Consider the following 14,582-nt stretch of genomic DNA (forward strand, 5'->3'; position numbering starts at 1 on the left):
CTTTTGAAAACATAATATATACAATGAGTTAAGATCATACGGCTTGGCAAATGTGAAACAAATTGCAGTGATGTCACATATTCCTTTTATGTAATCTAGGTTGGCCTATTTAGCAGAATTGCACTATTTTCACCACTGCAGAAGTTAGCCAGCTAGCAGTGACTATAAACTGAATGGAACGTTGAGATGATGCAAAGCATACCAGATCAGTCTGTATCATGTACAGGAATACCTTGCAGTTATTAGTGATCTCCCTTCCATTTTCAGTTTATAACAGCAACAACAATCTTAATACCAATCACTCTGAAGAGTGGAAATGCAGTCAATGGATTGTTATTGCTCACAGTTAGTAAATCTAGACAGAACCCATGCCACATCTTCTTCACAAGCCTCCACCACCTTACCAACAAGACACTTCTAGCCCTGTCCTTCTTACCATGGCTTATGACCTGTCAATTTGAGCAACACATCATACGAAAACGCAGGCAGTATATGGCGAACTGCGGTCCGATATTGATGTAAAAGAGGATTGGAACAAAGAACAATGCTAGGGTGCCTTACTGCACCATCTAATGGATTTGTCTTGTAATTCAAATATAGGTGGTATGCTGTAGGAAAAAATAAGGATCAACATATTTTTAATTCTTATCATTTATGAACAAACATTTGCTGTAATTTATATTCTTTTTACCTTGACTACTCAACCCCCCCCAAACAAAATATTCAACGAAACATCCTCATTTTTGCTAGAAAGTTTAAAACTCACTTCCAATTCAATGACCTATTCTCAAAGACAGAGAGAGAAAAAAAAAAAAAAAGCTGAATTTTAGTCACAAAGCATTCAGGAGAAGAAAATGAACATACATCATCATACTGCAAGCACAGCTTTGTTTAAAAGTCAGAGGAACAGATAAGACAGAGCTAGTCATCGTTACCTTGGACTTCTTCCAGTAATCCTGAGGTAGATATCATACAGGAATGCTGGGGCCTTATGGCTTACAGCAATCCAGTAATGATATAAAAGGTGATTGGAAGTTAGATTTACATTGGGCCGTCTGAAGGCCTGTTCGAGAGGATTCCTCTTGAAAGTAGAAATTACATGGTACTCTGAGAAAGAAAAGTTGTGTAACAGCTTTGATAGTAACCATGTAAAATTCAATGGTTTTCAAAGTATATTACAGTGTACAACACCTACTTTAGTATGCCATTCAAATAACCACCCAAGCTCTTCTAGAGATCACAAAAACTAAAATAGTTAAGCTTTTAACTTAAGATACTGTTAAACTGGTTCATGTTATATCAAGGTCTTTTATGCTTTTATCTTCAGTAGTATTTTACTATAGCTTCTCTCTTTCTGTTCCTCTTCCCTACACGATAAGTTAATTTCAAGTATACAGTTAGTTATATAGCACATAAAGCTATTTAAAAGTTCCTCTGTATTTCATAAAGCCTATTCTAGACTTGTATAAAAATACTTTTAAAAATAGACTGAGGACTAAGCAAACATCTCAAGCGCATTTCAAATTACACTTCCTACAAGTTGACACTTCATAAAATCACTTTTATGAAACACTGTTAGGACTGGACTTTGAGAAACTGAAATTTGACACCTGAAAATTCTGTACATGGTGGACATGCACATCTTTAACAGTTATTTTGAAATTCACTTGATCTTTGCAATCACCTCCTATAATTTTACGCTGTTGCTTATAGAGTGTAACCCTCAAAGTTAGGATATAAATGAAGTCAGCAATTTTCCAAGTTGAGCTGAAGCAATAAGGTTTATAAATATAGATAAATAAAATGGGCAAAAGTAAGTAAAAGCATGAAGAAAGTAATCAAGAGAAATAACATGGATTTAAGTAATTAAGATACATAGAAAAAAATAAACTAACTTTAGGAACTCTTTCTAAAAACTGGAGAGCTAACAAACGTTTAGCAAGGTCATGGTGTTTATTATAAGAACCACTTCAGAGTTCTTGGCACATGGGTTACATTTTAGTCAGAATATCTAAGAGTTGAAAATAGGTGCCCATGCTTTCTTAAAGATGTCTTTTCCCTCTGCGTAAGTAGTCTTATGTAACTGTCAGATGATTAAAATAGCCATAAAAAAAAATAACTGAAGCTAGAAACAAGAAGCTTCAAATGCAGAACTATTATCATACCTCTCAATTACACAGCTGCACAAAGTACTTTTAATTTTGAACTATTTACCACATATTTACAGTGAGGTTGGCATTAAATCCACAACCACTACTTCTCCTCTCAGCAGTGCTCTTCTTTGTGTACTACCCACACTCTACATATAAGGCTGCAGCAGCATCAAGCACACATAATAAAAGATATTTTAAAAAACATGCAAAATACAGAAGAGAATGAAAAAGCACAACGCACTGCAAAATTGAGAGGCATGACTATTATACTTGTTTCAACAACAAAATGGCAACGTGACCTACTGATTTCCCCCCTCCCCCCCAACTTGATCTTACTTTCTATAAAGGCTTATAAAAAAAAACAAACACGGCATACCAACTTCACTCCAGTGGAAAGGGTTGGTGCCACCTGTTGTACAGTTGTATACCATGATATTTCTTGGTCTGGAAGAGAAAAAAAAGTTAGAGAACAAATAAGTTTAAAAAAAAAAAAATATATATATATATATATATATATATATGTACGTACGTATGTATGTATGTATGCATGCATGCATTCATTAGTTAAAGATACATTCTTCCAGTATTTAATTCTAGGAAGCAAAAAAACTAATATGAGGCTGACAATTTGTTTTACATACATATACATATATATATGTATGTATATGTATGTATATATGTGCATATATATACACACACATACATACACACTGTGTGTGACCAATTTTCTCCACCACAGAAGGCTTTTTCTAATTACTGTAAATTACAATGGTCACAACAAGGCTCAGGAAGAATTACTTAAGTATAGCTTATATTGTAGTATCATAGGTGTTATCTTCCCCTTCATTATGAAGTGCTAACCACTGACTTAAGTTACACACTGATGGATTAATGCTGTTAGAATCTTAAAGCCCTTTAATCCTGTGGGAACAGCAGAACACTGATTAAGTATCAAAATGGTTAGTATCATCACTTCAAAACACTTAGCAATCTCTACTGTCATTTGCTGTACCTATTAACTCCAGAATACCAAGCTGCAGCCAGTGTCATGTTGACAACAACATCTACTGGAACAAGATCTGCTACTGCACCATTGGAAGCTCTCATTGTTCGAAGAATTCCTTTTCCTGCCTTAAAAAAACAAAATAAAAAGAGAGAGAAGATGCACCAGTAAAACACATGAAGCTTCCAAATGGAAGAATCATTAATATTAAATATTTTTAAAGTAATTTAATATTAAGAAATTACTTACAGCAATGAAAAGACCACTAGGTCCATTGAAGTTATCAATCCATCCCTATCATGAACAGTTGGGAGGAAAAGGTTTGAGTTAGCAAAGTCAACAATTAAGTGAAGATTTGTCAAGTTAACTGAGAGACATTAGTTTCCATACACCTAAATGAAGCTCTCCCAAAGTAAAATCAGGTAACATAACATCCTATAATATAGACAATCAGTCTCTGTAGTTTCACTGGTCCTTTTAAGTGAATTATTGATTTGCTTATTTCTTACAGTTAATAAAAATGCACAATACATTTATGTTCAAAATATTTATATTTTTATATTTATATTTTTAGACAACTTCCATCAACTCAGTCCAATAGTTGCCAACAAAACTGCAAACTCTCATGAGGGTTTTGGGTGTGTTTTTTTTTTTTCCCCAAGTAGAAAACATTTTCACTTAGCTTTAAAGCCAATATTTAGACACTATGTACCTATTATTCTGACACATACATACTCCAGATTTGTGGTATCAATTATATGTATTCTTGAGTAGTTAAGAAATATTTAGTGTTGATTTGAAGCAGTATCTCCTATACACGAGGAAGCATATAGCATAAATACTGTCCATCAGTATATAGCATAGAGCACATAGAATGCATGTCATTCCCTGCCATTACGAAGCTTGGTTAAGTGTTTTGACTCTACTTGTCATATGTGCCACACGCCCCATTTTCATTAGTGACACTTCACAGCTACTGACATGTTAAAGCACCCTGAAGAAGGAAAATGGTTGAAAAAGATTTTTACATGTGAAATCGTGTCTCCCATTGTGACATCAGTATGTTGTTCCACATTTAGAAGTAATTTAGGTCCCTATACATCCAATACATGCAAGTATCCTATTTGATGTATTTTGTATCATAGTTGTTAACCGGAAGCAAATCAAGCCACAGCTCTGAAGTCTGAGAGGTTTTCCTCTACAAAGTTCACTACACACATAAGCTGTCAGTACAGTTTACAAGCAAGACAGACAGACGAAAACTCAATAACTTACGGGAAAAGGCTCCTTCCAGCTAGCACCAACAATAGATGGCCTTATAATGGCAGTGTTTAATCTTGCACCTTCTTGCTGTACTACATATTCAGCTAAGGCTTTTGTATACGTGTAGGTGTTAGGCCTGTCACCTATAAGTTTAGGAGTAATATCATTTACTAGGCTATCATCCATCCACCTACAGAAATAAAATAAAAGAGTGTAAATAAATGCACGCTGTTTCACTGGAGAAAGCGAGGGGAAAAACGGAAATTATTTAAAATAAAAAATACTTCTGAAAGTATTCTGAAAGTATACTCCCCAAGAAGCTGCATAAGCACACACAAATAAGAAATTCTGCAAAGAAACATAGGTAATAATTAACAACTCAGTTCTGTATTTCCTGTGTCTGCAATAACCCCACTAGGTAACACTAAGTCTGTATACTTTAAATCTCAGCTTGAGTGTCTGAACCTAAAGCCAGCTCCCACTGAATTCTGCAAGTCACGTACTTTCACATTAAACTTAGAAACTGTAAAACATTTCCATAAGCATTTGTTTATCAGGATTTGCTGGCAGATTATATAGGGTTTGGCTTTAAAAAAAACAAAACAAAACAAAAAACTATCGCTTCCAAAATGTAATTTAAGAAAATAAAAGAGCCAGGATTTTTGCTTATTTAAACTAAAGGTTAATTTTTGAAAATATTTTTGAAAAATATCAAGTTTAATAAAGCCTGTCTCCTACTCATTTTTCTTAACGACAACTGCATATTTATAGAATTGTTGTGAAAGAAGAGCTTAAGGAAGAAAGTTTAATTTGAGAGCCAGTAGCAGCAGTGTAGTTAGGACTGTTTATTGACATTATCACTAGCTTACGTAATACTGCTAATACTGATTTTCATGCTCATTTGGCTTTAAATTAAACCATAAAACTTAAGCATTTGAGTGCAAATATGAAGAACAGAAACTTGTTTTTCCAAATCAGAACACCTGGCTAGTTCCAAAACACTTCTCCAAAGATTTCATATGGTATACTCTAAACAGTATATTTATAAGCTTAGTTAAATATGAAAGCTTGTTTTTAAAAAAAGCATTTTAAAAGAGTATAGAGACTGAAATGGAAAAGTCACTCCATGAGCAGAAGAGAGAAGGGCTGCATGTTTTGGAGTCCACTGGAAGAAGCATACACTAGTTAAGTTCTTGTCTGATTCACTCATTTATTATACTCCATACTACTGTACTGAAGAGCCTCTGCAAAAACCTCTCTTTGGAAGAGGGACAGCAAGCTTCCCAGCATTAATAAGCTAAAAAGCTTATACAAGTCCCAGCATTACCTCCAATGTTGGGTTAAGTGACCATACATCTCTAAAGCAAGCTGGGACAGAGGGATTCCTGACAGCCTAGCCACACGATTCCACAAGCTCCAGGGCTAATAGACAGTAGAGTGCAAAAACATCCTTCCAGTGGCAGCTCACAGGAAGCTCAGTTTACCCAATTACTCTGGAAGCTTAGAGAATAAATGCATTATTTATCACCTAGAGATCTCTATTACGTTCCTGACTCAATTCCATATCATGCAACACTTTTTTTTTTTTAATGACAAGATTTCCTTACAAGATTCAATACTACTTCATACCTAGCTCAGCTTTAAGTGACCATGAAACCTCAGCTTGTTTCCTTTACAAAAAAGGGTAGTGTCAGTCATACTTTAGATTTACAGGACAACATAAACTTGTTTCTTAGGTTCTGCTTCTTAACTGTTTGATACTTCACTACTAGAAAGCAAATAAAGATTCCTGAATTAGATTAGTAAAGCATAACACATACTCAAGAGAATCCATCAATTTCTTGGGATCAACAGGAGGTGGATAAACAATTTCCTCAATATGTTTTCGATTGCAATATGCATACGCAGTGGAAACATGCATGAATACTTCTAGATTCGTCATTTGCTGTGCCAAAGAAAGGAGCTGTTTTGTGGAAAGCACATTTAACTGAACTGCATCTCTGTTGATTAAAAAGAAAATTAATCAGTAAAAAGCAAGACACAAAAAACGCATAAAGAAATAACTACTCAATCCACTAATTATCTCCTAAATACCTAGTGACAGGTATATATGGTATTTCTAATATTCCTGACTTACTCCCTTACCCCTTAGAGAGAAAGCACGTACAGTATCCTAACCTTCTGCTCGTAACAATCTATGCAGAAAGTTCTCTCAATGTTCAGGATACTTTTTCTAAGTTCTTATTGGCAAGACACGCAAAGTCAGCATACTTTTGGTTTCCTCAAGCTAAACCCTAATACAGTAAATTTTTCAAAAGATGCAAAGGAAAAGAAGATACAACAGAACACCTAGCTACTGTATGAGATGGCTGTCAATTTTAACAGCAGCTTTAAACTTCCTAGCTCGAGTTAAGTCAATACCTCAGGAGGAAGGCTTAGAGAGCTAATAATTTGGATTTGGCTGGCATTTTCTCATAGGATAGCTGAAGACTCAGTAGCACAAAAGGATTACAGGAAGAAAAGGAGAACAAATAAAAAGGATTGAAATAGCATACCACATACTTCCATCTCTCCAACTTAACTGCTTCTCATAAAGACAGCACCCTTAAGGACACCACAGAGATATGCCTAGTCTTTTACACATTTTGCACCACATCATAAAACACCTTAATGATCAACTTCTGTGATTGTTTTATACATTCCAGATATTCTCTTCAGTCTACAGAAGTTACTATGGGAGCTAGCATTTTTGTATACAACACACTAATCAACTAAGATTCAAGAATACTGCTAAATCAAGCTTTACCAAACCTTTTTTCGCAGTGTTACATTAATAAAATGTTTATTTTAGGGGGGGGGGGAAACAAGATTAAGGCTGCTTTATCACATATTATCACTGAAACGTTAGGGGGCAGGGGTCAGGGAACTGCTCTAAAGCAATAAACACCATTCAAAAATATTACCTCCAAATAAGTTACTCTGTTTAAAATAGTGTTGTTCTTAGTATTCACTTTCTCTTTAAGGAGGTCAAGTAAAGAGTTAATGATGATAGCTGTATGCATCACTGTATAGAAATTTTTGGGCAAATTAGGAAGAGTTCCAAAATAAGCCTCAAGTATTTCACTTTCTTGGCTTCATTTCTACTGCTGACCCTGAGCTAAGTTATTTTGAAGCCCACTGGAAGAAGCACATGTTATGTAAGTTTTTGCCCAATTTATTATATAATGACTAAAGAGCAACTACTATATTCCTCTGAAAACATCTTAATTCTATCAAGTGATGTCTCAAACAGGAAGTACCGTCACAGCAAGTCAGTTTCCTTGGAAAAAAGGCAGTGAGCTTCCAAGCATTAAGTGAACCAGGAAGTGATGCCGTCAGAAAGGAGGTAACTTCCACTGTTATGGTGTTAAGCAACTTTACATCATTTACTACTGTAAATAAAGATCCGATGAAGGCTGATTTAAAAGAAGAAATATTCTGGCACATTGGTGCTCTGGCCCCAAACCCATCCTAATAAATGTTCGTTTTCTGTTGTGTAAACAATGCACTGCACCCTCCGTAAATGGAAATTGCCAGAGGCTTAACAACATCAAAAGCCCATTCCACTAGACTTTCAAATTACTGCAAACTCCTTTAGGCCTCCAACAGGTTTGCAGCTCCCTAGCATTCTAAGACAATAGAACAGTGATAAAGATGGACTACCTTCTACTATTCCAGTATACAGAATAGCATTTTCAGAGAGGTAGTGCCAACATTTTTAACAACCCAAATCTTCATCTCAGAGTTGTTTAACATTCTCTTCATAAAAATTTGAGCTGTTTACCACAAGATCATAATCTCTGCTTAAAAAGAATTTTCTTGCTTTTGTGAATCTTTATTGTATTATTTCCTTAATAGAATTCCATTCTGTACAAGATGAAAACTATTCCACTTGCAGTTTTCAACTGATTTCTAATTCTCCCTATTCCAACCACTGCAAACTTCCACTCTTCTTACTGAATGACTTTCTGAAGGTATTTAATCTGCTCTTTTGTTCCTCAAGGAAATAAATCAAGTACTAGAACTGTTTGTAGTCCCTTTTACACACAAACTCTAGTATGAGTAATGAACATAGTACACACTATACAGCTACAGCATGTTTACATCCTCTCCAGCTCTCCCAGAAATTAGAGCAATGCATGAAGGAAGACTGAGAAAAGCAATATATCTCCAAGCTTCTTCTCAACATCTTCCATTCAAAAAGGGCTTTGAAAATTAGCAAAGGCTTCTAGTTAAATAAGGGAGCCTACAGCAGAGTAAAAAAAGAAAATTATCTATTTCATTTCTATGGACTAATAGTCAGTGTCTGTCCAGAACTTTAACTAGTGTAAAATTCATGTTGAGTAGTGTAATTCTAATCTCTGGCAATGCAGATTTAAATACTGTACCTCCATCTTTTTAAGAAAAGAAGAATAAAACCCAATAGCTAAAGATTACTTCTAGGGAAAAGATTAGTACCTAAAGTAGAATCATTAAATTGACCAGACATGGAAAAACAAGTTACACGTTCAGCCTATTTCTGAGACCACTACATTTGCAAGACTGTGCAGATATCCTTTCCTCTGAATACCAACAGCTTATCACACCAGACCGTACAGAACTGTAGACTCACCTTAGCGTTTCATTGAATCTGACTGTAGCAGCACAATGAAATATAATATTAATGCATTCTATAAGTTTTTCCTTGACTGGGTTACTAAGGTCCAATTCAGGCTGTGTAAGTTCACTTGTAATCACTATAATTTTTTCTTTGAAGTATGGCTGCTCCTCTCGCAATCTGTCAAAGAGCTGAGAAAAAAAAAACATAGGAATAAAAATTCAAACTGATAGCCAATGAAGACATGATTTGTAACTGAAAAGCCACACTTTTTTTTGTCTACGTATTCATCTTAATAAGTTAGCAATCTTACAACATGCTACTGACTTCCCAAGAACACAAGTACTGCATGTTTTACACAGAAAGCAGTAAGACTTCAAATAAAAACTTTTTAATAGTCATCCCTATCCTTGAAATCAGGTATCTCAGAATGTCAAAAGGAATAGTCTCTACAAGACAACAGAACATAAAGCCTTTTTAGATAGCAGTCTCAGTACTCTCTCTTCTTTCAGCAGGGAGAAGGATGACGAACCTGCACAAGTTATTTTAGTTTTTAGGTTTAGAAAGCTTTTGTCAAGCTTGAAAAAAATCCAACATTTATGAAAAATATTCCTGGACTTACTCCAGATTTTGGGAACTTCCACATTAAGAAAAACACAGAAAAATTACCTGCTTCTCTACCTAATCAAGAGAGAAAATAACAGGGTTAAAGGCTCCTCATTATGTTAGAGTATCTTATCAGATATAAGATACTCTTATCAAACAGGTGGTCAACTACTTAAGTAGCAAAAAAAAAAAAAAAAAACAAAAAAAACAACCCCACATCTCTCACCTACACCTGTGTTCATCATATGCCTCCTCATGGTTAACTGGATTCTAACCATGCAGCTTAATATGCAGATAATTAGCATGCAAGTTTTCCTGAGCAAAAGAGTACTGTGGGTATGGAGCTAAATGCACCTGAATTTTTTTTTTTTTTTTTAATCAGACCAGGCCCTACTTAATTGCACATGGGCCATTCAATAGCAGTAATGCTGTAGTAAGAATGTAAGATGCATCTAGTAGTAAAAATCTTGGATCAATTTCCCAAGCAAGAGATTTCACCTTTAAAAGACAAAGCAGCCAAGGTAGCATTTAAAGACTGTGATCACAACCACTGCCACTGAACCAGACACTGCTGCACTAGTTTCACAGAGTGAAATACCCCAGTAGCTTTGTGGTTTTGTCCTTTTTACTTTATAGTAAAAAATACATTTTAAAGAAGTTTTGTTACTTACATGCATTAACTATACTATATATGTACATACTTTATATGTGGCTCAAGACTATTTCTGTTCAGTCAGTGCGGCCCAGGAAAGCAAAAAGGTGGGACACTCATGCAGCAGCTATTCTTCTCAGGAGAAAAGTACCCTCACTCATCCACACATCTACAGAGAAAATCACTTAGCTAATTATTCTGATGCTTCCATAGCACAGAATTTCAGTGCCTTTATTTTGTTGTCACAGGTTTGCGGTAATATGAATAACTAATAGATCTGTAATAAACAATTGAGGAAAACAACTCTGTTCTAGTTTCAAAAACCAATTCAAACAACTTGTTGAGATCTCTTTGCTTACTGGTAGATCCAGCAGCACACTGGAGAAAAAAAAAAAACAAAACAAAAAACACCAACCCAAGCATTAAACCCCATCTTACATAAAAGAAAACAAGGCAGAAGGAGAAAAATCAACTGAGACCATCTGAAGGAGGGTTTCAACCTAATCCTACTACTCCGAGGCCACACTACCTCCTACATGTGATTATACATTCTCTTAACATGTTTTAACTCAGATATTTGACTTCCCAATACTGCTGAACACCCTACTCTTAATTTAAATACAGGATAATTTCCCATTATTGGCCTTCCTTGCTTTCAAGTATTGCAATACTTGAAAAAGGACTACAGAAACACTAGAAGGTCTTAGCATTTAAGTTTGTTAGAATAAAAAACACTTAACAGTATCTTGCTTTAGGCAAACCAAAAATGTTCTCATAGCAAAATGGGAGCAAGATTCAGAAGCATAAATAAATATGCTGTGAGAAAGTGATACACACCTTACAGCTGGTTATTTCCTCTATTCGTGTTTCTGGTGTCTGCCCTGCTTTGGGTCTTACCAGTACATATACTGCTTTTACTTTAGGACAAGATCTGAGCAGTTTTTCCAGAAGCACTTTTCCCATGAAGCCCGTAGCTCCAGTCAGAAGAACATTCTTTCCTTCATAATATTCAGGTATGGAAACCATTATGACCTTAAGATAAAAAAGAAATATATATTGTGGGACTTCCAGAAGTTCAAATTTACATAAGGTACAAACTGCATAGAAGCAAATATTCAACCTCATACCTGAAAAAAAAAAAAAAAAAAGGCTTACCAGATATTGGCACTAGTAATACTTGAAAACTTGTTCTTTCCTCCCCACCACATTCCACAGAGTCCCATAGAGTCACTACAATCATTCCAGATCTTATCATAAAACTGCCCCATCACAGTTTCTCCAAGGAATTGAACACTCACTCCATTTAAGAAAACAGCTCACTTTTTAGTCTCTCTACGTGCATGGCCTTTCATGACTAAGTGGTTGTTTCATGTAAACTAAAGGTCATATCATTAAAATACAATCACAAGATACTTAAAATACATTCACAAAAGACAGGGAGAACTCTGTCAGCAACACTGCTTGTCAGTGTCAGGCTGTCTTTCTTCAAAGGATGATAGAAGGTAAAATCAATTGCTTAGTATAAGATCTGCTGTTTTTTCTATTGATTACAAGAAGACATATTACTTTTTTCTTCTCCCAGTCAACCATGTGGGGATTTTTTCCTAATTCTAGATACTATAAACAGGAAAACTTCCTAAAGATAAATACAATGCTTTTTCCATTGTTGTCTTTGGAGCATGACCTTAAAGACCTGAACCTGTGCCTCAGCCAACTTCAAGTCATTCTGTAAAGCCCCATATACCAATAAATAAAAAAAAAAAACAAACCCTAAAATGGCTAACCTTTAACTGAAAAAGACTACAGCATATGGCTATATTTCCACCGTGGTGTATTAATCTAACTGGACTGCTATAAAAGCAAGCTGATATAGAAGAAGTCTCGTTGTAGTCTCCTACAGTATATCTACAAACATCAACCATTACACTCAAAACACTACAGAAAGCGTTTTATGCATTCTGTCCATGATGTTAAAAGAAACATCCTACACAGAGAGTGTTTCTCTCTGTGAAAATATTAAGAGTTGCAACACTGAATACTTGGATAGAATGAAAGCCTTTCTTCAGCTATAACTGAAGAGTATGAGAATGCAACTTCTGAAGTGCTTTAGTCTTTTTTCTGTTGTTGCTGTTTCTAAATAGCAGGCAGGAACTTACCAGGGAACATGTACTCCCGCAATTATTGTGGAAGCACCTAAAACAAACAAAACAAACAAACAAAAAAAAAAACACCACTGTGGTGCACAGTAACAAGTTTAGAACAGATTAAGTTGCTATTTGTAATGGCCAATATCATCCAAAATTTGTTCCGTGAAGACTGGTGAGATCAGCTTACTGTAAATAGGTCCCCTCACACATCCACCTTTCACATTTGCCACATAGTTACAGACTTACCACCCACAATAAAAGCACAGAAAGCAAGGTAAGACAACCTTTGGAACCACTTTTTCCCTGTCTAATTCAAGAAATAGCCCTTCTGTCTTCACCACGGCTCCAGAATCACAGGCTTATGACTTCACATATGCCTAATTCTTGATTTTCTTGCTATTTGAACATACAATTCAATCCCATTTACTCCTAAAAAAATCTCCATGCTTGTTCCTACATACAGGATAAGCCTTGTTTCCTCTGAGAGCACTCATGCACCCTTTACTGTACCAATTTTGTCATCAGGATGCCATTTAATTGTGGTTCTTAAGAATTCTTGTTACTTATTCATATCTTTTATGCCTATTACCCAGTGACAACATTTAAATACCATTATTTCACTTGCCCTTCCTCAAATGAAAGCTCAGTACTATTCAGACAATGCTATAAACACAAGTTAACACTGTTAACTCACACAGACAGAGACAATCTTGCAGTAAACAGAGGACCTTCACTACAACACCCAGTACATAAACTATAGTCTGACATCTAAAAGGTGAAACAGAACTGAAAACAGAACTGCTGGTGTTGAAATAGTCGCATTTGCTACGGACCAGCTTTAAGCTGGCTGAAAAATCTGACAATGTTTTAAGTCATATGATATAAAAAAAAATTAGAAGCCAGAACACATCAGAAAGTTTCCTGCCTCAGTTATGTCTCACAACACTCTTCTGACCAAAGGGTTAGCATCAGATAAAAAATAGCTATATTATTCCCCTGAAACTTTTTACAAAACAGCAAAGCTATACAACATGTAGACCTACAGCTATGATTAAGAATGATGAAATCTATTTGCTAGGAAGAAACACACAAACATACTCAAGTATTCACACTTAAGAGGCAAGAACACCAATATTCACAGGGTGTTCTTGTTTACTTTTTAAGGATTCTTGACTGAACTATTTCATTTGAACAACTCTACACTGTATCCCCTCATTCTACTCTCCAGCAACTATAGCTTTTGGTAGTTTTTATTCATAGCAATTTTCTACAGTAACTTTGTCTTTTCCTACTTGTATTTCTCTTGCAGTTTCCAGCTAGAAAAAGATAACTGCTAATCTTTTAATAAGCATGCGCTGCTGCCAAATTATAAAAATAAATGCTGGGCTTGTGAATAAATTGCCCAGAAGCACTGAGTTTGACTAAAGGATAAAAACCATGCATGGAATCTGAGGATGACTGGAGAAAGACTAACATAGATCAGGTTGGCTAAACCTACCAGAAAGAAAAAAGTAAACTCAGCTGTGGGAATGTGAAATAATGTTCCCACTCTCAATCTGTCTTTCCCCACCTCTTCTGAGAGCTCATCTCAACATGCCAGTTAATGCAGCATTGCTGGCAACAACTACCTTTGAACTCAGAAGGGACTTAATCTCACAGGTATGATACATTAGCTGTGTTGCCTTTTAAAGCTCTTTTCTGCTCAGTAGTTTACCCTTTGCTTAAAGCCAACTACTGAACTACAGAAGAACTATATCATAACTAGGTTTCAAAATTCTGTTAAGAAATAAATGTAGTTCCCAGAAGAAACTGAGTTCCGCTTTTAAAACAGAGCAGGCTGGAGTTAGTTCAAAAAGAATACCTACCTTGCAAGACAATATAGCAGAATCAAATTCAGCATAAGGTTGAAATGTCAGCAATCTTCCATGTAATAATCAAGTTGTTCCCAGCACAAAATCAGCTATATTTTATTAACTAGCAATATGTATTTTCACCACTTATTCAATGGCTTCTTGACCCCACCTTCTACAAACAATGCCAGATATTTCTGTTAAATACAACACTGCCTTATGTACACTTGAAATTATCTGAACTCTTGTAACGTAGCTGCTTTTTGAGCTAG

At 35.4% G+C, this 14,582-nt stretch overlaps 1 protein-coding gene across 9 annotated transcripts in view; it reads right to left on the reverse strand.

The window, feature by feature from the left end:
- FAR1 (fatty acyl-CoA reductase 1) overlaps positions 1–14,582 on the reverse strand; it is a 34,726-nt gene that overhangs the window by 13,285 nt on the left and 6,859 nt on the right. For 5 of the 9 annotated variants that reach the window (XM_085224058.1, XM_085224057.1, XM_085224052.1 and 2 more), the window contains exons 2-9: positions 11,151–11,345; positions 9,071–9,246; positions 6,240–6,419; positions 4,432–4,609; positions 3,406–3,450; positions 3,166–3,284; positions 2,530–2,597; positions 936–1,107 (exon numbers count right to left, since the gene is read on the reverse strand). In XM_085224058.1, the coding sequence (XP_085080184.1) occupies positions 936–1,107; positions 2,530–2,597; positions 3,166–3,284; positions 3,406–3,450; positions 4,432–4,609; positions 6,240–6,419; positions 9,071–9,246; positions 11,151–11,339 (1,127 nt within the window). In that variant the 5' untranslated portion in view covers positions 11,340–11,345. Of the gene's footprint in view, positions 1–436; positions 609–935; positions 1,108–2,529; positions 2,598–3,165; positions 3,285–3,405; positions 3,451–4,431; positions 4,610–6,239; positions 6,420–9,070; positions 9,247–11,150; positions 11,346–12,469; positions 12,507–14,582 lie in introns of all 9 variants that reach the window. The other 4 variants (XM_085224053.1, XM_085224055.1, XM_085224060.1 and 1 more) reach the window with 3 other exon arrangements.

Source organism: Meleagris gallopavo, chromosome 5 (genome assembly GCF_905368555.1).
Source record: "Meleagris gallopavo chromosome 5, MGAL_WU_HG_1.1, whole genome shotgun sequence".
Taxonomy (NCBI): Eukaryota; Metazoa; Chordata; class Aves; order Galliformes; family Phasianidae; genus Meleagris; species Meleagris gallopavo.